Source organism: Pituophis catenifer, unplaced genomic scaffold (assembly GCF_029215685.1).
Source record: "Pituophis catenifer annectens isolate HBS135680 unplaced genomic scaffold, rPitCat1.0.hap2 SCAF_3, whole genome shotgun sequence".
NCBI classification, from domain to species: domain Eukaryota; kingdom Metazoa; phylum Chordata; class Lepidosauria; order Squamata; family Colubridae; genus Pituophis; species Pituophis catenifer.
In genome coordinates this window covers 69,384,559-69,408,870 of record NW_027256883.1, presented here as the reverse complement: position 1 = coordinate 69,408,870, position 24,312 = coordinate 69,384,559, and the positions used below count along the sequence as shown (strand labels likewise).

Sequence of the window (24,312 nt, the reverse complement as noted above, 5' to 3'; positions counted from 1 at the left end):
AGACAGCATATTTACGTGCATTCTACCTTAAGTCTTAATTCAAATCAAATATGTCCTCCACAACAATAGTGTACAATTTTAAAAAATAAAATACATACAAAATACTTTTCAGTATGCAAATAACATTTTACAATTGAATAATAATATATAATAAGAGCTATTTTAACAAGTCTAGATTGTCAATTTCAGTATAACAAATTAAATGTATTTAGCATTTGGAAAAGCATAGTTTTAAGAGTGACTTCTGTTAGATAAAGCAAGAGTTCTTATATATTAAAGTAAAATCACTAAAAATATGAAGTTGAAATATCACATACATTTTGGGCCATCGTACTTATGACATTCAAAATATGTCTTTAGGCCAAATAATGCTATCAATGCTATACTACAGAATTAAGTTTGAAGAATAATTTCTGGCAGTTATTACCAGATTTTAAGCAATTCCTTTAGGAATTAAAAGAGAATTCTGGAGTTATTCAACTCTGGTTACCAAGTGAAGGCACTATAGTTAAGTTGACTAATTCTGTGATCAAATTCAACTAAAAAAATTAAGGGAAAAAGCAAAGCTACAAATTTACTCAGATCTCCTGGAAATTATTTCTGAAATACCACCAGAATGCCTTCTTAGAGAGTCACAAGTAATAATTATTTAAATGCTTTTTTTTGGTTAAATAATGTTATCTGGCATTCTTTCCAGGGAAGGATCCTTCCTGAATATCATTCACTCATTTCCCTGTTGCAAGGCCAAATCTGCATATAATGCCCTAGAAAACTTTCACCTCAAGCAAATGGCCCCACAGATGCATTAAGTTTCTATTTTCCAAACACTTCTGCAAATAAAAGTTTCCCTCTTTTCAGAATCAACAGTAACAGTTGATATATGCATATAACTATATCTATGCAATACAGGATAGCCTGTAAGGTCTTGGATTTGGGACCAATGCATAGCACAGATGACTTATCTTTCTTTCCGGCCTAGAAGTTCATAGTCATAACCCGAGACAAGTTGTTCACAGATCAAAGGAAAATGTTTTAACATCTTCATGTGTACATTCACAAGAATCATACACAAGAGTAATCCTATTCCTGCAAAATCTAAAATAGAACTGAACCTTAGGGGTACACCACTTTTTTACAATACTAGTAATAGTTGGCTCAGTGACTATGTCTTCATTCTCTACAATCGAAAGAAATAAAGGTATAAGTCAACCAATTAAGGTATAAGTCAACCCAAATCAAAGACAAATTAATTCAGCTTTAGTTTCTCTTGATTATAGTTGGGCAATACAGTGGAAAATTCATCTATTACTAATTTTTTGCTTTTATTGCTCAACTCAGTGTTATAGAAGTACCATATCTTGAAAGTCACTCTTTATTTTTATAATTTATTGCCTATTTAAATTAGCCATGATTGTCCAATGGCTAATATCTTTTACATGCCTTCGTATTTTTGACAGTTTTTCAGAAGAAATGATCAAAGGGATTGCAAACCAATTTCTGTTCATTTCAGTAAGAATATACGAATTTTTAGTTTTGGCAAGGTAACTTTATAGAGAATACTTCGTAATGTAAGCAAAACAAAAAAGCCTGCCTCAGAAGCACTATTTTTGAAGAATATTTTCTAAATAAATGTATTTATTTTCTATATTTTCCCCTTAAGAGATAATAAACTACAGGCTCTCATGTATTTCCAGAATTGTTATTCTATTAGTAGAAATATGCTTTAAAGTGTCCCGGAGGCAAAGAAATAAAGGATATAAATAGTCATGGTATGCATATGTGAGGCAGGAAAGGACTTCTACCGATGCCCTCCGTACTTGGCTACCCAGTCAGTTCTTCCATGCACAGGTTGCGCTGGTGGTGGGTGAGTTAAAATGTTCATGCCTTTTGTGGCGGGGCTGTAAGTAGGCCCTGGCAATTGGGCACGAGAAGCTTTGGTTTTCCAAGCATATTCTGAAAACAAAATTACAAAACCAATACAAGCAAATCCACTGACTATACATCCTGCTAATACTTATTCCCCTCTTAAACAGAATTGAGCTAAAATTCAAAGCATATACTTCCAAGTAAGGCTCTTTATACAATAGATAAAACTATGCTATGTTCCAAAAAGGTTAGAACATAGTGATAAGAAAGGGGAAAAATGTGTTAATTGTTGAAGAATGTTATTGTTTCTACAGTCACAGTAAGCCTTTGTTACTACAGCGATAATAGATTATGGAGCTCAGAAAGACAGCCAAACGGACACAGACTAACAAGGGATAAAGAAAGTGTCCAAAGCAGCTCTGATTCTATATACTGAGAAGTGGCAAAGTTCAGAAATAGCAGCATGATCAGGAATTAAATATATAATATGCTTTCAAATATAGATGTGTGACAGAAAAAATGGTAAAAATCATCTATTAATCACTCAGATGTCCAGAGAACTACTATATGTATGAACAAAGAATTTGAATTGTATTCTGATTGCATTTGTGAAAATCAGCCTTAAGAATTCATTTTGTATTTCAAAATGATGATCATTAGTACACCATGGAGATTATTGAAGTGCTGAGCCACTAATGTGTTTATTTTATGAATTCAACAGTAAAGAAATGGGTGTTCTTTGCATATAATATCAGTTGACTAATTCACTTGGAATGGGGGAATTAAGTTCTATTAAGTTTCCCTCAATGTGCATAGTAAACTTAATGTGTTTTTCCGATTTACCAAAGACCAAGCAGAGTAAAAAAGTCAGGTCTTGTCATCTCATATTGCTGTTCCAAGGTTCCCTACCTCAATACTGCTCTGCCTACACCCTGGGTCCATGTTCTCTTGCTAAAAATCCACTTCCACAGCCCTTATATCCAGGTGGAGGTAACGAGCCACCTGCAACAGCGAGTCAGTAAAAGACAGATTTTCTAATAAAATTGTCACTTTCCAGAACATGGGATTTCAGCTTGGGTTTTGCCCTGCACCCTATTCCCTTTGACATTTAAGCTTTTTTCAAGATAAAAAAAATCCAATTAAATTTATACTATTCTGAACAGAAGAACATAAAAATAGTTTAGGGATGAAATGGTGCAAGCTCTACAACAAATAAGCAAGACTATAGTGAGAATTCCAGTCTTGTTCATTAACTCTAACTGCACTACTATGTCTGCCCATCTAATAAGGGTCAATTAATTGTCATGCAACTCTAAACTAAATATTGTATTATTCATGAATCACAGAGTAAGAAATTACTAAAACACATCTTAATACAATGCAATGTATGCCTGCTATATTAACATTTGGGATATATTTAAGAGGGAGCATTGGACATATTTTGGAATTTGCCAGTAGCAAAAGAAATGATTACTATATTTATCTGAAAGAAAGATGAGCCCTCCCAATGAAAAGCAGTCAGGAAAAAAATCTTACAACACAGACAAAAGTTATACGATGTCCACTTTCCACATCTTGTTAATCCTAGCTAAAATCCATCCTTAATATTTCCCTTCCTGAATAAATGCATGCATGTAACGCACTACTGTATGTATTTAGCAAATTTATTGCTAAATTTGTGCATTTTTATTTCCTAAGGGGCTAAAATAAAAAACTGAGCTCCAAACTTAACAAAATAGGCCTATTTGTGATTTTCCCATATGGTTCCCAGCCTGCAGAAGTTGTTCACAACAAACTGTGAATGGATTTTAGCATATGGATGCTAAAAACAGGTCAAAATGATGGGGTTTTTTTCTATGGATTTGGAAAGAAACAAATTTTGTTCTGGAAAGGGAAGGTTAATTAAATTTTGGATGATGATAAGGGTGATTGATAGGAATCTCCAATTAAATCTTGTTTAATATAAATTTAATTTAATACATTATATCCCGAGTATAACTCAGCAAATCTACCTACCTAGGCACCAACCCAAATCCTTTTTAAAAAGCACAGATGAATTAAACCTATATAACTTCATTTATTTCAGCACAATGTAAGTAAGATCATTTCGTACCTGTAACTGATGGACCAAGAGGTGCCAATTGTATCCTCTGACCTGCTGAACCAACCTCTTTTTTGTGAAATGAAGGGATATATCCTCCAGGAGCATTGTAAGCAGCACCAATAAAGCCAGCATTTCCTACAGCTTGATAAACAAAATTAAAATTCAGGAGGGGGCTAGATAGTAAAAACATCCTTGCAAATATGTTGCGTGAATGAGTAAATAAATCAGTCAATCAATATTGTAGTGCTATTCATAAAGAGGAATATCTATTGTACTCTTTACTCATATATACCTAATTTTATTGTGTAATATATGATATACACATTGTATAATATATAACTTTCTCAAGAAAGCTTTACAACAAGAAGGCATGTGCAGATTGTCATTTTTTGCATGGGGATGGTCTCCCGGTTTATACACTAGTGCCTTAACTAGTAGACCAAATTGGCCCTCAAAACTTTAAGCTATTATCAAAAAAGATGGAATATCGATCAATCAATGAAATAAGGAAAAGTCCCTATCATAAAACATAAGGTTCAAAATTCTTCACCCCGAGTTAAGTTTTCCACCTACCATAGGTGGAACATAGAAGCCAATTATAGCATATTTTTTAAAAATTCTACCTCCATTCTCCCAGTGTTGGCTCCCATTACTACATCTTAATAAATATTGTTAGCCTATGAAGATAAGCTTTTGGCAGAGTCCTGCAAACAGGATTTTTCCTGTGCTAATCCAGTCAAACTGATTTAATAATATACAGGTAGTCTTTGACTTGCACCACTCATTTAGTGACTGTTTGAAATTATGATGGAGATGAAAAAAGTCCAGTCGTCACATTTATGATGGCCTTCACACTTACAACTTTTGTACCACACCTATGGTCACATGATCACAATTCAAATGCTTGCAAAAAGCTTGCATTTACAACCAATTATAGTGCCTTGCAGTCATGTGATTACAATTTGCAACCTTCCCAGCTGGCTTCCAACAAAGTAAGTCAAAGGGGAAAGCAAAATTTACTTAATTATTGTGTGATTGACTTAAAAACCATGGTGATTTGTTTAATGTAACAAAAAAAATGATCATAAAATTGGGCATGGACAGATCAAAGATGTGATTTCCTTATTGTATACTAGAACCTGGGGCATCCCAATGTAATTGATTGCAGTAGATCCAGGACAAACAAAAGAAAACATTTCCCTCACACAACTGATGTGTGACAGTTCACTATTAAGTATAACTGTTGACAGAAATATGCTGAACAAAATAGTTCTTTGATCTGATGCAGCACGGTGAAATCTGAAATAGATATTGTATATCCTTTTCATTCACCAATATATTAAATGAATCCTAAATAGGTTTTAAAAAATAGATTGTGGAACTTTGGTTATTACGATTTACAAAAACGGAACGGAAAGAAGAAATATATTTGGCAAGTGACAGCTTCAGCAATGTTACTTTAGAGACACTGGCCTTAATGTTTCATTCAAACTTTCCACAAGTGTAAAGTGTAACCAGATAATTATAGAACGGCATATCTGTAAATGAATGCATTTAATAAAGCACCCATTACATATTTCTATCTGGTTATGTATTTGTGTATATGCTGTACACGATCATGAAGTAATTCTAGGCAGTAAGTAGGCAATCCTTCTTACTAGGGTTAAGAAAACATATAAGCAGTATATGCTGTATTCTATATTCATTAGAAGAGATTATGAGGGAATAAATTATTATGCACTACTTAGTGGCCTGCTGCAAGAGCTAAGTTTTTACAGCTATGCAACAGCTCAACAGTGTCAGGGCCATTCAAGGGAGGAGCTTCACAGGAGAGATGAACCTACAGAGAAAGTATGCCACAAGGTGACAATATTTTACAGCCTACTCCCTGAATCTCTTTCTTCTAATCCCTAGACTCGAATTTCAAAATCAATCCTTCCCAAGGCAGAATACTTCCCCACCCCTCGTACCAAACACAGTACATTCTCATATATTTATGTCACTTCTTTCAAGTGTGTTGGGGGAAATAGGAATAAATAATTGGATAGCATCTCCCTCAGAACTCAGTGAAAAAGGAAGGCAGGCAAGCAAACAATTTACTGGGACCAAGCCTGCCCTCTTAAGCTAGCTCTTCGAAGGAATTTTTTTTAAAAGAGTAACATCAAATTAATTGGCCTCACATAATATTCATCTCAGACCCTAATGACCTCTCCTGAATTCTTACAGTAAAAGACAAATCGTGGATATCCAAGAAAAAACAAATAAATTTCTACAAGAAATGTAGAAGACCTATCCATTGAAAAACAAGGATTGTTTCAGCTTCTGAATTCCAAACAGAAGCACAGTAAAGTAACAAAGTGTCAATCCAGGTAGATTTGGGGGGGGGGGGGGAAGCTAAAGAAGTTAAAATCTATGTATAATTTATACTTCAATTCAAATTTAATTATTTAATGACTATATATTGTCATCCAAGAAGACTCTTTTTTAATACTGACATTGGTGTCCAGGCGGAGAACTGTTTACTCTTTGCAGGATGTCAATAAATGTTTAAAGTGCTGCCTTTCCAAAGAAAAATAAAATAAGGACTTAAAAGATGAAATGAAACAGCTAATATATCAGCAACCACACACAGTATTTGCTGGTACAGGTTTCTTTACAAATAACAGCATGATAGCAAGAATTCTTATGGGCACAATACATAAAAATACACAAATGTTATGTGTGATAGTTTCATTTCGATAGTAATGTTTTTGGCAAACAGAATGGTGAATATATAATTTTCATTCATTAAATGGTATATGGAAATTTGCAAAAACATACTAATCTCTTCCGTCTTTGTGTGTTTACTTTTCTATTTTCTAGATTTAGAGAAGGAAGATAATAAAAATATGGATATTCCAACCATAAACTAGAAAGTATCAGGCATTATAAAGAAACAAATGATTACTATATCAAATGGTGTGAAATTATGTATCCACAGTTTTTGGATAGCATACAACAAAACAAGTAACTAGAAGGCTTCTTATGACTTGCCAGCCAATAAAGTCTATCAACTACATCCCTTTGATCAAAAAATATTTCAAAGGTAGTCCTTGACTTATGACCACAACTGATCCACTGCACCAGTCACAAGTTCAATGCAATTCATTATTCAAAGTCACAAACGTTACCGGAATGTAGCAGCCCAAGTGGAAGCAGAAATGATATTCCATTCCAAAAACTAAAATTCTCCATAATTAAAACATATTGCTTATGCTTATGTAAAAGAAACCTTTTTTCACAAGGAAGATTTTCTATGTACATAAAACTGCTAAACTGAAGGAATGTTAAAGTATTATAGATTTTATAACTTACTGAGAAGTTAATTGTAATTATGCTTAGTTAAAAATAACAAATCTGAAAGGAAATAAATCATGTTATATGTAATTGCCATTCATTACCTTTGGGATCCTCTAATTTTTCATTCACTCTTTCTTTGCATGAGAGTTTTTCAATTGGTTTAATTAAGTTTTCTTCTTCAGAGAAGGCAATAAAGCAGATGGAAGAAAAGGATGAAAATAAATGCTTTAGAAAAATAGGAAAACTGGATGAAATGAATGGAAGAAATAATAAGAATAAGAAATAATAAAAAGGAACAAATCTGAAAATAAAGCGTAAACAAGCTTTGCAAATTAGTAGTTTCCTACCAACAGACAAGATCAATTTTAAAAACAGCAACCCTAGACCCGTGTTTTATTATAATTCCAAATAAGATGCATGCATTTTAGATTAGTAGAAATAGAAATGTATTATGAGAAGGTATTACTTTTAATAATCCACAAAAAGACTATTATAGAATTTTGAAATTGGTTTATGATTCAAAAAGAGTGCTTCAAGATTTTGGAGGAATGTGAACACAGAACCCATCCATGTCTCATTAAAGAAGCATTATCAAAGACTAGGATCATGCAATGGCTGCAGAGAAGCTTCTGATGCAGTTGTGTGATCCTGGAAGTGACTTGCTTAAATGACTAAGGGACAGGTGCTCTGTCCACATTATTTGCTGCTCTGAAGCACCTTTCCTAAGTCAGATCAAGAACTGAGATAGGCAACTGTATAAATAAATAGCCCTATCAGAATATATAATTTACCCCAAGAGTGACGAATTCTGTCTGACTCCCAAATTCTTGATATAACCAGATTTTAATGTTATGCAAAGACTATAATTCAGTTTTTGTACTGTACAATTTTTGAATGCAGAATTCTTCCAGCCTTAGCCTTTCATTTTAAGTCATCCACAAATGGATGGCCTCACCTTAGCCCCCATGAGCATTCATAAAAAAATAAAAATATTAGGTGGTACTATCCAATACTTCATTTTGAAGCATTCCCGGCCTTTGGGGAATGAAGGGAAAGCAATGAGAACAGGTAGAGTAGGAAATGAGATGGCATATCAAGAAGACAGGAGGAATGGAAGGAATGTTGTTTGAGCTCTTTACACATGTTGTTCTGTGGGAGTGGTATGTAGGAGATTTGTTTTAATGAGATATTGATAGTCTCTGGTCAATTTTAGGCAGCAGCTAGAGGGGTCTAATCAACTAATTAAGGTCACAAAGCTGAGCTTCTTAACTTCCCCTTAGCACCTTTTAGGTAAGTACTATGATGGGGAGAACAACAGTTCAGGCTTGTTTAAGCAATCACTCTGCCTTGCCAGGGGGACAAACATGGATCAGGCACAAGAAACGATACCACAGAACAATGGGCCAGGCATAAGAAACGATACCACATTAATTGCTGAATGCAACAGCAGCAACCAGTGACCTTCACAGCATCTTCCTCTTTCTGTCACATGGCTGGCTTAAAGACTATGTCAATTAGTGAGCATGTCACCCGAACCAATTGCAGTCAGTCACTAAACGAGAGCTACCTGTATGTATGTAGTGTGTTTTAATTTGGAAATTTCTACGTTCTTCTCTGACCTAGTTTCAAACCAATGAAAGAATGATGGAAGTGAATTTGTTACGTGAACATGGTATATCAGCAATTTTCATTGGCTAGAAAAGAAAAGTCCTTCCAGGCTGTGCTCAACATTACATTTAATATATACTCTTCTTACGTACAGTAAAATGAAATCAGTAATGTAGGGGGATAACAATGTCACAACTACGACTTAAATCCAGTTAATCTATTTATGCCATCTAGCAAGAAAGTTACACATCCTAATTATCTAAACACATAAGCACATACACACACTCTCTTACTTTTATCCATTTGGAGACACCTTCAAGCAGGATAAATAATATCTTGTGAACCTCAATATCTGTTTTTATACTGCTGAAAAGCTGAAATGTCATCAAATAAAGAAACAACCTCTGGGTACATATATGTTGTGATCATCTCTCTGCGAAGCCAAACCCCTATTCAAAACTATGCATATTAAACTGGAAAAGGGCATTATGCTTGAAAATAATTGTGGAAATAATAAATTTTATAAAATACATTAAAAACAATATAGGATGTGTAATACTGTATTACATTAATTACCTGCATTGACTTGATTGAAAGCGAGACCTCCAATTGGTGCTATTGATTTTGAAAACAAAGGATTGTTGTAAGTACCATGGATTCTTTCTTTAGTGACCGCTCCTGAGGAAACATTCTTAGGATTTACACCTTTAAGAAATTATCATGCTAAAGGTTAATATCTATCAGTCACTCTGGAAGTCACAGTATATAGCTTCATGAATACAGGAAGTATTAAAAAAATACTTCCTATTGAAACTAATTTTAGATTCAGAATTGAAAAAAAGTAATCCTTAAAGAAAGTCATAAATAATTTAAGTTACAGGTAGTCCTTGCTTAATGACTCTAATTGAGGTTAGAATTTCTGTCACTAAGTAAAGCGGTCATTAGGCAAAACATATGACCACACTGCTTAGTAACAGCAATTCTGGTAGTTTCAGTTGTGGTCATTAGGCAAGGACTATATCATTGTCAGATGAGGTCCTCATGCTTCTCTTATACTGTGTCTCACTCACTATACTGCTTCATCTCACTGCCTTCTTCCCAGCCATTACTATAGCATACAAACAAACTTCCAAAACATCTTAGATAAATCAAAAGATCTAGTAGACCAAGAAGAAAAAACAGGAGTCATCTATAACAGCAACAGTGCCCTAACAATTTGGGCACCAGGGAATGGTTCCATGGAGAGGTTTTCCTGTGGACGTCGTTTGTGTGCTGCCTGCATCTCATAGATGAGGCTTCGCTTGTTTGCACAGCTCAGTTTCTGCCATGCCACGGCCCGGTGCCAGTCCACCGACTGGGGGCTGCAGACCCTTGATCTATAATATACAGTTTAACGACTATTAACAGCCACTAAGTAAGACAGACAGGCAGAAGATTAGTAGAGCACATCCGTGAACTCCAATTAGCAGTCAGAAAACACAATGAGGACTCTAATATCACAACACATTGACAGCCTCAATCATAGCTTCAACTAGAAAACTGAGCATCTTAGATCAAGCTAAATTCAAAAATGCTAGGGAAACCTGACACTCATACACATCAGCCACCAATAGATACGTAGAGATAAACCGTATTTAAAAGAGACAACAAAAGCTGAGAAGGCGACAAAAAGATCAAAACATATCCTCTCCAGCAGCCTACACCCAGAGAAGCAGGGATTAACATCAGACAAACAACAGAGCAGAAAGCAATTCCCTAATCAGGGAACTCCCAAGGAGAAAATCACATCCCCACCAACACTGGCAAAGCAAGCTACTGTATATAAACAGGGAGCAAACCCCACCAACAAACATCTGCAAGCAAACCACCAAGCTCAGAGAGCATCCAGCGCTCCACTTCTAACTGGAATGCAATACATATGCATGGGGTATGGAGGCTTGGACCTCTGCTGGTTCTTATGAAAAGTCTTCAAACTTTTCAATGAAAGTTAAAAAGAAAACGGAAAACAAACTACCTCCTGAAGCAGGGTGGATTTGATTTAAATCGAGTTGATTTAAATCACAATTTAAATCATGATTTAAATCACTAGTAAAAAGGCTTGATTTAAATCAACTCGATTTAAATCATAATTTTTAAAGAGCAACTGTCATCTCTGCTACTCCTTTGACCCACTGTTGACTCACCGATAATCCCAGTGTTGCAGAATATACAGCCTCATGCTACATAACTAAGCTCCATTTCATGCTGAATAAACTAAATTATTTATGTATCTTAAATAGAAAACTATCTTACAATAGATTTTTACCCCAAGTTTTTTATTAAAATAAATTCGATAAAAATCAAAAAAATCCGATTTAAATCAAAAAATCCGATTTAAATAAAAAAAATCTGATTTTTTTTGATTTTTTAAAAAAAAATCATTGATTTTTATCCACCCTGTCCTGAAGGAACTGATCTCAATTACTATCAGTTGAGGGACAGACAGCACCTACTATCAGTTCAGGGACTAGCTGCTTCCTCAGCCCCCAGATCAGAGGTGGGTTTCAGCAGGTTCTGACCAGTTCCGGAGAACCGATAGCAGAAATTTTGAGTAGTTCGGAGAACCGGTAAATACCATCTCTGGCTGGCTCCGCTCCCATTTATTCTCTGCCTCCCGAGTTCCAGCTGATCGGGAGGAAATGGGGATTTTGCAGTAACCTTCCCCTGGAGTGGAGAGGGAATGGAGAATTTACAGTATTCTTCCCCTGCCATGCCCACCAAGCCATGCCACACCCACCAAGCCACACCCACAGAACCAGTAGTAAAAAATTTTTGAAACCCACCACTGCCCCAGATCTCCCATAAACACAAACATACCAGAACATGTTCACACAGCTCAGATTTTAGTCCAAAAAATACAAGAGAAGACAACTTCACAGACCCTAGATTGCAGACGAAATTACGAAAATCAAGGCGAGTTACTATTGGCTTAAGTCATGTCCTTACCCTGCTTCACCCAGCTCTGAAAGAGAAAATGAAAACAGCAAAGTCTACTGAGGGAAAAACTACTCTCCTGATGGGCTCCATGACACCTGATTTTCTTGGGCTTTGTTATTTTTGACCATTAATCGTCTGGTCATATCAGCTAACTGTTCTTTTATTATTTCAGTATCCAGACATTTTAAAGTGGATTTTTTTTTTCATATTCGCTATAGCAGTATATTGCATGGAATGAGATTACTGAATGAAAAACACTTAAGTCAAAAAAGGCAGCAAAAATGAAATAAACAAGCATATACAGTATATACACACACACATACACACCATTTTATTAACCGAGTCTGATAATGCGTTAAATAATCTCCTCTTACCAGGAACATATCTTGATTGTTTCAAATAGTACTGTTTTGCCGAAGTAGTTGATATTCCAGAGTCGTTTCTTTTCAGAACTTTGTTTTCTCCTGACCTGCCAGAGGTAGGAGACTTAGACTCAGGAACGCTGAAAATAAAGATTATGGAACATCACAAATGAATTCCTAATCTAGAAAAACAAAGTTTTCTTATGATCTTAGGACTCTTATATTTTAATTCAGCAAAGAGTTGAATAGCACGTAGCAAGAAATTACATGTGGGGATAGGAAAATACATGAAAGCAAATCTTTTCCAAATAAACTTAAAATAAATTTAAAAACACAACATTTTTACTGTACCATACAGTACCAAACACAGATCCTTTCTAATCCTGTGGAGAATTATTGTGATGTATGTGAGTATCACTATAGGTAGTCCTTTACTTATATTCACAATTGGGCCTGGAATCTCAGTCGCTCATTAAGATGTCACATGACTGCTTCATTCAACAACTATAATCCAAGCTCTCCGTGTTGCAGTCATTAAACAGAGCGCTGGGGAGAAGGCTTGGGTCTCTCAGTCATAGTGGAACAAGAGGAGGATATGGGCTTCCCAGTATACCTGGGAGTCCAAGCCCTTTCTCCACCCGCCAGGGAGAATGATCATGAGAACAATGGCATTTGCTAGTATTATTGCCAGATTTGACGTCTGTTCCTCCAGCGCATTTCCTCTCATTTTAAGTGTGTCCTAACTTTAAACAGTTGTCAAACAACTGGTTATAAGTTAAGGACTACCTATATTTATATGCCGTTGGACTTTCCTGCTTTTGTTTAAGGTGCTGTCTTAATAAAAAGGGTAATCATGTCACTGATCCAGTGCCAATTCCATATTCCAGGGGTTAGCAGGGATTGCCAGCCACAACCATGCAGTTATGCCTTTTACAATGTTTATTTGTACTATGAGCTGATAATTATTTGCCCAAGTACCTTTGTCCAAAAAAAAAAAGAAAAGATGCTAGCAAATGTCTATTAACTATTTTCATATTCCGGATTAAGTCTGTTCCTTAGCCTAACCACACCCTCTTTAAGTGGCTGGCATCATGTCCACATTCCAGAAGGAGTTCACAATCAATCCTACCTGTTGAGAAAATATAAGCTATATATAAAACAGCATAAAATACATATATTTAGCATTTATCAGGGCCAGATGGAGAGACTCTATATTAATCACAAATAACAAAAAAAAATGTAATACCTTACCTAAAAAGCGATTCTTTTGTTTTCTTTTCATTTAACACCACAATGCTAGGCTTCTTAAAATAAGAAATTCCAAATTCTGTATCATCAAAATCATCCCAACTATCCATTGCCTTTAACATAGTTTGACCCCACCGGCGTCGATTGTTTTTCATACCCATTGTACCATTTGAGGGTCCTATGGCTATGTGTTTCTGTTTTGATTACAAAAAATTAGAAGTTATTTCTGATATATTTTAGAAGTTTACATTACTATGTTGAACTGGAAAAACTGCAATATGTGTTTGGTGGGGGGTATTTATTTCTGAGTATAGAAATAAAATAAATCTTGTCTTCTTCTCACAGTAAAAAAATATAAACTACAATACTTTTCAAATACTATGAGAGAGAATTATAATAAATGACCCATTATAATCATTCATTCCTGTGAAAGAATACAAATGCCAGGAGCATTACTGCTGCCAAATTAATCTAGGATTGGATATGAAAATGCAATGTATAGAAAAAAAGAACACAGCTATAAAAAGGTTAACACTAGAAAAAAAAGTATGTAACAGAGATAAAGAGATGTAGTTAGAGGGGAAAAAATGGGAAAAACATGTGGTATACAGAAACAGCACAAACTACAGATGGAGAAGATTTTTTTATAAAATGGGAAAACCCAAGGAAAATTTTGTAATAGTTCATGGAGGAAATGGAGGGGGAGTGCAGAAAAACTGATTTATGAAGACAGGGTTAAAGAAATAAGAAATAGTAAACCAAAATGTCCTTGAACATTAACATGTGATGAAGTATTTTTGAATTCATGAGAATATATTGTAAAACTACCTCTCAAAGTGGTTTGAACCGAGCACTTCTGGAGCAATTATAGACTTGGTCATAAGTTGTTTCTGAGTGCAACTTACTGATATTGAGTTTTTACTGATGGCTGGAAGGAATGACTGAGGCTGTTGCTGTACTGATGGTTGCTGACTCACTGCATTCTGAGGCAGCTGGATTGACTGGAGGGGATGTTGGTTATTCTTGGATGGACACTGTAGCTTATCAGTTACATCTAGTGAAGACTGAGATTCTGGCACAGATACAGCTTCTAATTTTGATATATGTTCAAGTTTGGGCAGAGATGGTTTTCGTTCTGTTAACTTGGGATATGGCTGTTTCTGATTGATGCATTGTGAAGGTGGTCCTAAAATCTGGCCCACTTGAAAGTAAGGAAACTTCAATGCCTAAGGAAAAAGACAACACTAATAAGTATATGGCAGCTAAAAGAATGCAACTAAAGATCTTGCCAAATAGAGGGTTGAAAAAATATATATAGGAGGTTATACAAAATGAAACAAACCAGAGTTACTGGAGTCCAACAGGACTTTTAATTTCATGGAAAACAAGACTACTGCAGTTTAGTGACTGAGAACGTAAGCTTGGAAGTTCAAATCTCTCATTAACCATAAACCACTTAAGTCATGCCTAAGCCACTAGCAATTTTCCAAAAACATTCTAATAATTTCTGTGAACCAACACTTTGCCTATGGTCTTTCCCTTCTACTTCCATATACCTTGTTAAAGTTAATTCTTTTCTAGTTCATCATTCCTGCCCACATCTGGTTTAAGTGTAAGCTTGCCTGCCGATCATCAGTATCATCATCATCATCGCTCTTAAAGTTCAGTATGTGGAAATGCATTTATACATCGAAAGGGTACTGTAATTAATAATATTTAAAATCTATTTTTGTTGACTTTTCTCAAATGCTCAGTGTACAGTAGCTGATAACCAGGCAGAGGGCAATTTTTTCTCTTTATCTAAAGCTTTGAGAAACAAGTTGTTGAAGATCAACAGGGAAAGACATACACATAACTTTTGGGAAGTATCAATTCATAAAGTCATTTCAAGCACCAAGAATGACAGATTTCTTGTTAAGAACTTCTGATTTCCCGGACTTCCGGGTTGGCTCCGCAGCACCATTGACGGTCTTTTTAGACCGCCGCCCCCGTGATTCCGTTGAGCCGTTCTGACAGCGTTAATCAGCTGTCAAACGGCTTGAAAATCTCCCCTTCGGGAAAAGAAGGGGAGGAGAGCAGGTGGGTGAGGGTAGAGCTCCCTGAAAACCCCTGGATTAATTCCAGGGGTTAGGAGGGTGAGAGCTCCCCGTTCAGCCCACTGAAGCTCCGGATCCGGGGGGACTCTGTTTTTTTTTTACAGAGCTAGGTGTTGCGTCCAATTTCTGCTGTCAAACAGAAGATTAAATGATTTCAAAAAAGCAGGCGGAACAGAAGCAGGAGGACAAGCTTTTTGCAAGTATAACACTTAACTCCAGGGATACAATGTTTCTAATTGGATTTTCTGAGCTGGAAGTTAAGATGGCGTTTCTTTGTTGCGATTTTAAAAGGGAAAGTTAGAAAAAGTTTTTGCTAATAGACTCGTGCTCAGAGATTGGCTTTAAGTTGCTGGAATAGATTTTGAAGAGCTGTTTGGGAAAAGATTGTTTATAAAGAAATTGCTGAATGCTGCTCAAAAGGATGGCTCTAACTTTATGATTTTATGGTTGTGGGAAGAAAGAAAATTTCTTTAAAATAAAATGGCTTCTAAGAAAGGAGATCTTGAAAGTGCTGGATGCTATTTGGAGGTGTCAGAAACGAAACAGTTGTCTGATTTACAGAGTTGTAAGGATTTTGATGCAGAACTTACAGAATTTATAAAAGAAGCCATGAATAATCATACTGCAGCTATAAGTAACCAAATAGCAATTCTTAAAGGGATAACAACAGAAATGACTGAGGAAATCAAAACAACTACGGAGCATGATGACAACTCAGGAGATATTGCAGCAGAGAGGGTGGAAGAATTTTCTCAAGAATTTTCGAGCTTACTCTCTGCTCTTTTCGGAAAAATTGATAGAATCCTTCAAAATTATGACTTGGTTTGGAAAAAAGTAGTAAATGACCAGACTTTCGAAGTTTCAGAAGATGAAGGAGACTTGTCAGTGGCATCTATACATTTAATAGAAAAGAAACAATTGAACTTTTCTTCACAAACTCTTGACAAACTTTGGTTTTACAGACGAAGGAATGAACTGATTTATATAAGCATGAAGAGGCGATTTGGGGGCTCTAAATCAGAGGAAACTTTTTTAAAAAGGGGACAATTTTTGCAGTTATATCAACCTCAAATTAAAATGAAAAACCTCCTCAAAATAGAAGTAGGAGGGATGCAGAAAGATTGGAAAAAATATAAAAAGAAAGCAAGAATGGAAGATTAACCTTTTCTTTTGGCTTTGTAGTTGTTCTACTCATGGTTAAAAATGATTATGTTGTAGGTATTATAACTACTGAGGGGGGAAAAGTATAAAGTTAAATATTGATTTTTAAATATGATGTACTAATGGTTGTTAATTATGTTGTTGATTATCTTTTAAATTTTAAAAATTGGAGGGAGGAATAATGAAGGGGGGAAATTTAGAAACTTAAAAAATGTAGAAATTTAATTAGTGAATATCTAAGGTTTATTTTTTGTTATGAGATTTCAAAATAAGAAACCAAGAATGGAAGATTTTTTTTTTTTTTTTGGCTTTGCAGTTGTTCTATTCATGGTTTAAATTGATTATGTTTTAGGTGTTATAACTACTGAGGGGGGAAAAGTATAAAGTTGAATATTGATTTTTAAATATGATGTTTAATGGTTGATTAATCTTTTTTGGTTTTCTAGTTAATGTACTAATGGTTAATTATAAAAATGTAGAAATTTAATTAGTGAATATCTAAGGTTTATTTTTTGTTATGAGATTTCAAAATATCTGAACTTTGAGAAAAGTAGGAGGGGGGGGAAAATGTTTTTAGGTTTGAATGTTTAAGATTTGTTAATGGTTTTAAAATTCTTAGAGTTATTGGATTACATGTTACTTTGTGTTTAAATAAAGGGAGGTTGATGAAATTGTAAAAGGGGAGTTAAGGGGTCTTGGGAGTTATTAAATCTTGCAGTTAGCTAGTTTATTTTAGCAAATGTTTGGTGAAATCTATGCCCTGTTTTTGTTCTGGGAAGTCGGGGGTGGTGGGTGGTGAGGAGGGGTTGAAGATTGAGTTTACCAAATTGATTTTTTTTTCTTTTTTTCTGATGATAGTATGAATGATTGTTTATATTGTATACTTGTTTGATCAGAAAATAAAAACTTTTTTATTAAAAAAAAAAAAAAAAAAGAACTTCCTGATTTCCCTAAAGCAGGGTGGAAAATATGTAGCCTTCCAGCCTTTGTTGCACTCCAATTACAGTCATAGATATAGACACTTGTTTCTCAACAGAGTACATTTTCCATGTTGTTAATATTTAATAAAATTTCAAATACATTGCAATATGTTTTATAGTTAATCTTATGAAATAATAGGTTTTCTTTTCTTTTAAGATACTTGGTTAAAGAAAATTGCAAAAGTGTTCTGTATATTGTGCAAGTGCTTCTAACAAAACCATTTTTGATTTTGATGAAGTGCTTGTAAATGATTCATGAGATTGTGAGCGGTTTTTTTTTTTTTTTGCAATAGCTTATACTCATTGTATAAGCAAAATTGCCATATTGTTAATACCACCGGCCTGCATACCTGACTTGCTGTAGGCCGTTTCTTTGGATCCCAGTTTAACATTTCATTCATGAGAAACAATGCCTCACTGCTGGCATTTGGAATGAGAGTCTTTAGATTTATTGAAACACACTGAGGGAATCGAAAATTCATTGCAGCAGCAAGCTGGTAACCTTCTGGCCAATCACTCTGTATAGGAGAACAACAAGGTAGTCTTTAAAACTAAAATAAGACAATTTTATTATTTATTGTTGAATGTGTACAACTATTATTTTTGGTTAATTTGTTTAACCAAAACCCAAACTTGTTCACAGGTAGTCCTCAAGTACTGATTGCAATTGTGACTGGCAACTCCATCACTTAAGTGACATGATCACAACATGTAATGATATATGAGAATGACCTTGAGGGACAAAGTGAAGATATGTTGCCTAGGACAAAACAATGAGGAAGCCCCCAGTGGCTTAACAGTTAGAGGAAGAAACTTAGGATCTGCCCTAATTGATCTGGTGGTTAAAAGTGATGGCAGGAAATCTGTACCTTCAGACTTCAAAAATTATGTTAATGTAGCCTAACAATAAAATAGAATTAGTTCATCTAGTTGTGTTTCCTTTCTGGTTTACTTGAAAGAGCTGACATCAATCTTGCAAGTCTCAAAGTACACATTTCCTACTTGTGGCTTCCTTCTGGCTTTCCCCATTGACTCTGCTTGCTGGAAACTGACACTGAAAGTAACAAATGGTGATCCCAAGATCATGGGATACTGCAACCATCATACATGCCTTCTGATTGCCAAGTGCAAACACTTAACTGCAGGAACACCATGATACCAACTTCAAAGACCAGTCGTAAATCTTTTCCAGTGATGTCATTAACCCTGAATAGTCTCTGAACATGCAATGGGTGAGGATTACCTGTGCTATATACTGGAAAGTTAATTATAGTGATGATGCCAATCTCCACAATGAAAGAATGGGTGAACAAATAACAGAGCTAGCAGAGATGACAAAATTGATTGTTTTAATTAGAGAAAAGAATGTATCCAGCTTTGTTTCTTTCTGAAAATTGCTTCTGAACCTGATTTGGAGTGGCTGCTCCTGGGTGTGAGGGTGCTCAAAGGTGTGCGATTGGCAGAAGGGCATGGCATGAGCTCACAGGGACTTGGGGTGGTTGCTGTAAGGTGAGAGAGGGTACGCAAGTGGGGGAGGTATGGCATGAGCAAAGTGGGGCTTGGGGTGGGCATGCATGGAGGTGGAAGACTTACCTGAGCAACTTAAACAACTTTTCCTGCTGGTTTCCCCTTTGACTTTGCTTGTGCAAAGCCAGCAGAGAACACTGCAGTTTGCAAACACAAGACCATGGAGTGTTGCAACTACTATAAGCAAATGCCAGGCCACCAAGTGCTCAGATCATGATTACATGACCAGGGCTGCTGGGACAGCCAGAACTTTGATAATCAATCTTAGCCACCAGTCATTAAGCGCCATAATTTCAAATGGTTGGTGAATGAGTGGTCATTAACCAAGAGCTACCTGTCATTTTAATTTTATTTGCACCAATTGTAATAATATGCATTTTCAAAATACTTTACCTTCTTTGGTGTTCCTAACACCTGGCAAATTTTGAAAATTTCATCAACTTCACTTGTTCCTGGAAAAAGTGGTCTGAGTGTATATAGTTCAGCCATTATGCTACCAACAGCCCAAAGGTCAATAGGGGAACTATAAATAGAAGATCTCAATAAAACTTCGGGTGCGCGATACCTAAAAATGGTGAAGAAAAATAATTGATAACTGGTCAAGAGGCTTATAAGTGAAATCCCCATTAAAACTCACACTTACCATCTGGTAGAAACATAATCTGTGTATGGAGGCTGAGATCTTAGTTCTCTAGCCAATCCAAAATCAGCAATTTTAACAAGTTCTGGACCCATACAAAGAAGGTTTTCAGGTTTCATATCACGATGAAAAAATCCTGTAAACATGAATGTAGAATAAATAGATAACAATGGAGTGGATTTCAAATTCTATTAACAATAGGATTCTTTATTTTAAACTACACAGATTGCCATACAAATCTGCTTTTAAATTTTGTTTTCAAACTGCACTAAATACAAACTTCAAAAATTTATCAATCAGGTATAACTGGGAGCTAACCTATTTCACAGATCTGTTACTAACTGGATCAAACTACATTTAAGTCACTGGGTCAATTACATTTGATCCGGTTATCAAAACTTTAAAAGAGATATTTTTTGAGATATAGAATGAAATTAAGAATAATATATGTTTAATGAACAAAAGCAAATAACTAGGTCAGATATTTTCATGATTAAAATAAATTTAGCTTAAGCATCATTCAGCCTACATTTAATGTAAATTTCTTCATACCCCTTTAAATACATCCAAAATTGTATATTTTAAAAGCATATCATTCACAGCAACAATAATCTTTGAAATTTGTTCTCCCTTTTTAATTAAATCTTGCAATAATATCACAAGTGGTATTAGAAATCAGGAATCTGATTCTCTGAAATAGATTGCAGCAAGACCAATGCAGGAGTAGATAGATGTATAGATCATCAAATGGCAAAAAGATTGTAAAATATTACAATATAAAGAATAAAATCGAGAGAGAAAAATAAAATGTCAGGTAGCTAACATTTTAAGATGTAACAAATCAAAAGTCTCTGTTTCTCATAATAAATTTATACTATCCCAAATCCATACACTCTGCTACTAAAGGAGTGTCTTCTATAGAGTTCTACAAAGCTGCACCTAGCTCTACAATTTCTGTTGGTGCAGAACACTGTAAAATGCACTGCCTGCATTCTAACAACACAAATGGATAGGAACATTTGTACCCTCTAATAAAAATTAGGAAGCCAAACATTATACAAAGGCATAGAACTACTTTATTCAACTTAATACCATCTCTTGGATACTTATACAGTACACATTATGAAATATGACAGCCCATTAAATGTCAATAATCACAAATGTGAACAGAGTGAATTAGGATTAGTGTGGTTTTGGAATAAGTGTTGGCCATCAAAAATCTGATTAACACTTACAAAAAAAGTGTCCCCTACAAGAAATCAAATGATTAAATCTAGCTCATACTTCCATTTGAAGTGACTTTTTGTGCCCAAATAAAGCACTGTTCTGGATGGAATCCTATGCCAAGAAACTGTAACATTGACAACCATCAATCAATTAATATAGTTACTGGGATTCAGGTTCCGGAATATTTGATTCTCAAAGTAATCTGATTTTTCTCTAAAATAGTTTATTTAGCAATTATTTTAAACTTTTTATCACTGGACTATTGGTACCATATATCATATGTCTATTACGTCTCCTGTTTGATAAAGAGTACATTAGTCTATTCACTCTAAGACTACACAGTAGTAGCAATATATTCTACTCACCATGTTTATGGATAAAAGCTAACCCTTGTAATATTTGATACATAATGTTCCTGATGACAGACTCTGGAAACAGTTTATTTCTGTAATGCAACAAATGAACAAGGTGAAGAAAAACAGGATACTTTTCAGATACAAACAAATATGCTTTATTATTTCATTTATCTATTTATCCAACGCCTTAATCACTTTTTCAAAAATAAAAATCATTGTAACAGATGTGTGACCTTAAAGAATTCAAGTTTCAATAAAAACAGGTCCCCTTCTATTAATAAAAATGCCAGGAACCAGGAAAAGTTCTTAGTTGGAAAAAGGAGAGAAGTGCATTATTTCCTCTTTCAAAATCCTTCATAACTTCAGCACATTGGAAAAAATATTTCAATCTTTGGATCTTATTATTCTTATGGCTTATGATGAAGTAGCAATCAAGTGTGTGGCTTATTCAGGGAGAAATAATAAAGAGGCTTAAGGGTAAAAATTTTACATTTTTTAAAGAAAAAAAATATACAATTCAAAATGCAATATTTTGCTATCAAATACCAATAATATAATCTGAGAACAGCATAGGTTCTACTTTTGGCTTACTGTATAATATGAATTAATTATGATTTAGCAACCATTACATCTAACATGGAGAGTCAGTTTGATGTAGTAGTTACGGTGCTGGTCTAGAAACCAGGTAACTAGTCCTGCTTTAAGAATGAAAGACAGGTGACTTTGGGTCAATCACTATTTCTCAGAACAACTCAGTCATAGGCCTTTGTTGTGAGGCAAATAGGAGAGAAAAGAATATTATCTATGTTTGCTACCTTATTAATAAAAAAATACAGGTGGGATTTTAAAAAAAAATCTAATAAATATCAAAAATTATACTTCATTAAACTATTGTGTATATTTTGAATGCACAGAGAATTATTAAAGCAAGTGAAAACAGCAGATTGGTTCTAAACATACCTGTCTTTCATTAGCTGATACAGATTTTCCTTCATATATTCAAACACAAAATACAGATGGTCATTTTCTCGAATAACTTCTTTCAGCTTTATTACATTGGCATGATTAAGTTTTTTCAGAGACTACAATACAAGACAACAAATGGGAGAGGTTAGTTCAAACTTGAATAGAAGTATTTACCAATCATAAAAGCATACAGACTTTGTTTCTATTATGACTTAGGATGCAAACTAAACCTAATGTGGAGATCTTTAAAATTTACAAAGTATATTTCCCTAAAATCTATATTCTAGTTAAATTTTTCTGGGTGCCTTTTCTTCCTTGTTTATCTAATCTATACAATCCAGATGAAATTACTGCTCACAAAAACCTACACTAGAAAAGTCTGAAAGGGGGAGAGGAGGTTCTATTTTAGCATAGACAAATCCATTTGCATAAACTATTCTCCATTTTTATAATGCAAACCAAACAAAACAGAACAAAAGAAACAAATTATTAGCCTTTATTCAGCAAATAACTTCCTTCAAGGATACTTTAAGAAGCCTTCAATCTATAAATGACTTTTATCAATACCAATTAGCCAAGATCTTAACAATTCATTTTCTTTCTTTCTACATATTAGAGAAGAATGTTAATTAGAATAGCAAATCTGGAGTATTTGCACTGAACATAATTTATCAGGTCTAAATATATTATTAAAATTATACTACCCTAATTACCTTAACTTCCCTCAGATTCATACATTCATCCCAAGAATAGAACTTTCTTTTCATTCTGAAATAAAAGTTAAAAGAAAACTTTAAAATAAGAGAATCATACCCCCCAAAATTGTATAAAACTTATTAAAATATACTAATTTTAAAATATTATTACATAGGCTCTTACTTTAAGAGAAATCCAGCAGGAGAAACACCCCTCTGTTTTTGAGGCTAATTCTTTTAAAAATCCAGAATTGAATAAAAAGATTCATTTGAGACCATTTTGACAGTTACTGTTTGCAATATCCAAAATCTCTCCTAATTCACCAACATGGTCCCAAATTTGTACAGCATCTCAACAAATTCAACAGCTAGTGCAGATTTATTATCTTCTATCAGTTTCACAAGGAGAAAATTCAATTTTTTTCCCCAAATTGGGGGGGGGGGCAGGAACAAAATAAAAACACTAGTTCTCCCTTATTTCCATTCTCTAGCCAAAATCTGGCAGAACAATAAATAACCTGAAATTTCCATTGTCAAAATGCTTTAAGATAACAGGTTGAAGGTGAGCAAAGGTAGCAAAGTGGGGAAAGATATGCTAGCATAACCCTATAATTTGATCTCACAGAGATCTCACAAGCTGATATGTATAGGACTGTGCCGTTAAGTATTAAGTGAACATCAGGATATAATGACATACCTTTTGATGGCCACCAGCTCCCCTGATTCATTGCTCTTCCCCATCAGAACACTGCCATAGGTTCCGTCCCCAAGTTGCTTCAGAGTTGTATAACGATTCATTTTGTAAAAAGTAAGATAGCCAAATGCTCAAAAATCTTAAGTGTTTCTTTTTTCAGAATGGTGCTGTTATACGATTAGTAAACTGTCATAGTAGTTGCTTAAGTCATCAGTCTTCTTTCAATATTATAACCACTCTATCCAGAAATAATATAGTAGCAAATGGAGAAAAGCTGCCATCCTTACATGGATCCTTAATAACAAAATATATAATATAGAAAAACATTAAACACAAGTGATTGCGCTGGTATAATACAAAATTCTAAATTAACATTCTTAATATAAAACTATGCATTCAGATTGGACCCAAAACTATGCAGAAGATTGGACCCAAAACAACAGAACTTTCTTGCAAATGTGAATACA

At 34.6% G+C, this 24,312-nt stretch overlaps 1 protein-coding gene across 1 annotated transcript; it reads right to left on the bottom strand.

Annotated features, from left to right (window-relative positions):
* Window positions 1-1,739: 1,739 nt before the first annotated feature.
* MAK (male germ cell associated kinase) lies at window positions 1,740-23,979 on the bottom strand. The gene is made up of 14 exons (XM_070940710.1): window positions 23,849-23,979; window positions 23,170-23,224; window positions 22,451-22,572; window positions 21,500-21,579; window positions 19,911-20,043; window positions 19,661-19,832; window positions 18,091-18,258; window positions 14,409-14,729; window positions 13,507-13,697; window positions 12,268-12,395; window positions 9,494-9,622; window positions 7,411-7,485; window positions 3,980-4,111; window positions 1,740-1,953 (listed from the first exon to the last, which is right to left on the bottom strand). The coding sequence occupies exons 1-14, from the start codon at window positions 23,947-23,949 to the stop codon at window positions 1,799-1,801; spliced, it is 1,962 nt and encodes a 653-aa protein (XP_070796811.1). The 5' UTR covers window positions 23,950-23,979; the 3' UTR covers window positions 1,740-1,798.
* Window positions 23,980-24,312: the final 333 nt, after the last annotated feature.

Bases quoted from the DNA above. Each gene is read 5' to 3' on its own strand.
- MAK (XM_070940710.1), bottom strand. From the start codon at position 23,949: ATGAATCGTTATACAACTCTGAAGCAACTTGGGGACGGAACCTATGGC. The intron at 22,573-23,169 runs GTAATTAGGGTA...CTTGTATTGTAG, and splicing joins TGAATCTGAGGGAAGTTAAG to TCTCTGAAAAAACTTAATCA. The intron at 20,044-21,499 runs GTGAGTAGAATA...TCATGTTTACAG, and splicing joins AGCTTTTATCCATAAACATG to GATTTTTTCATCGTGATATG.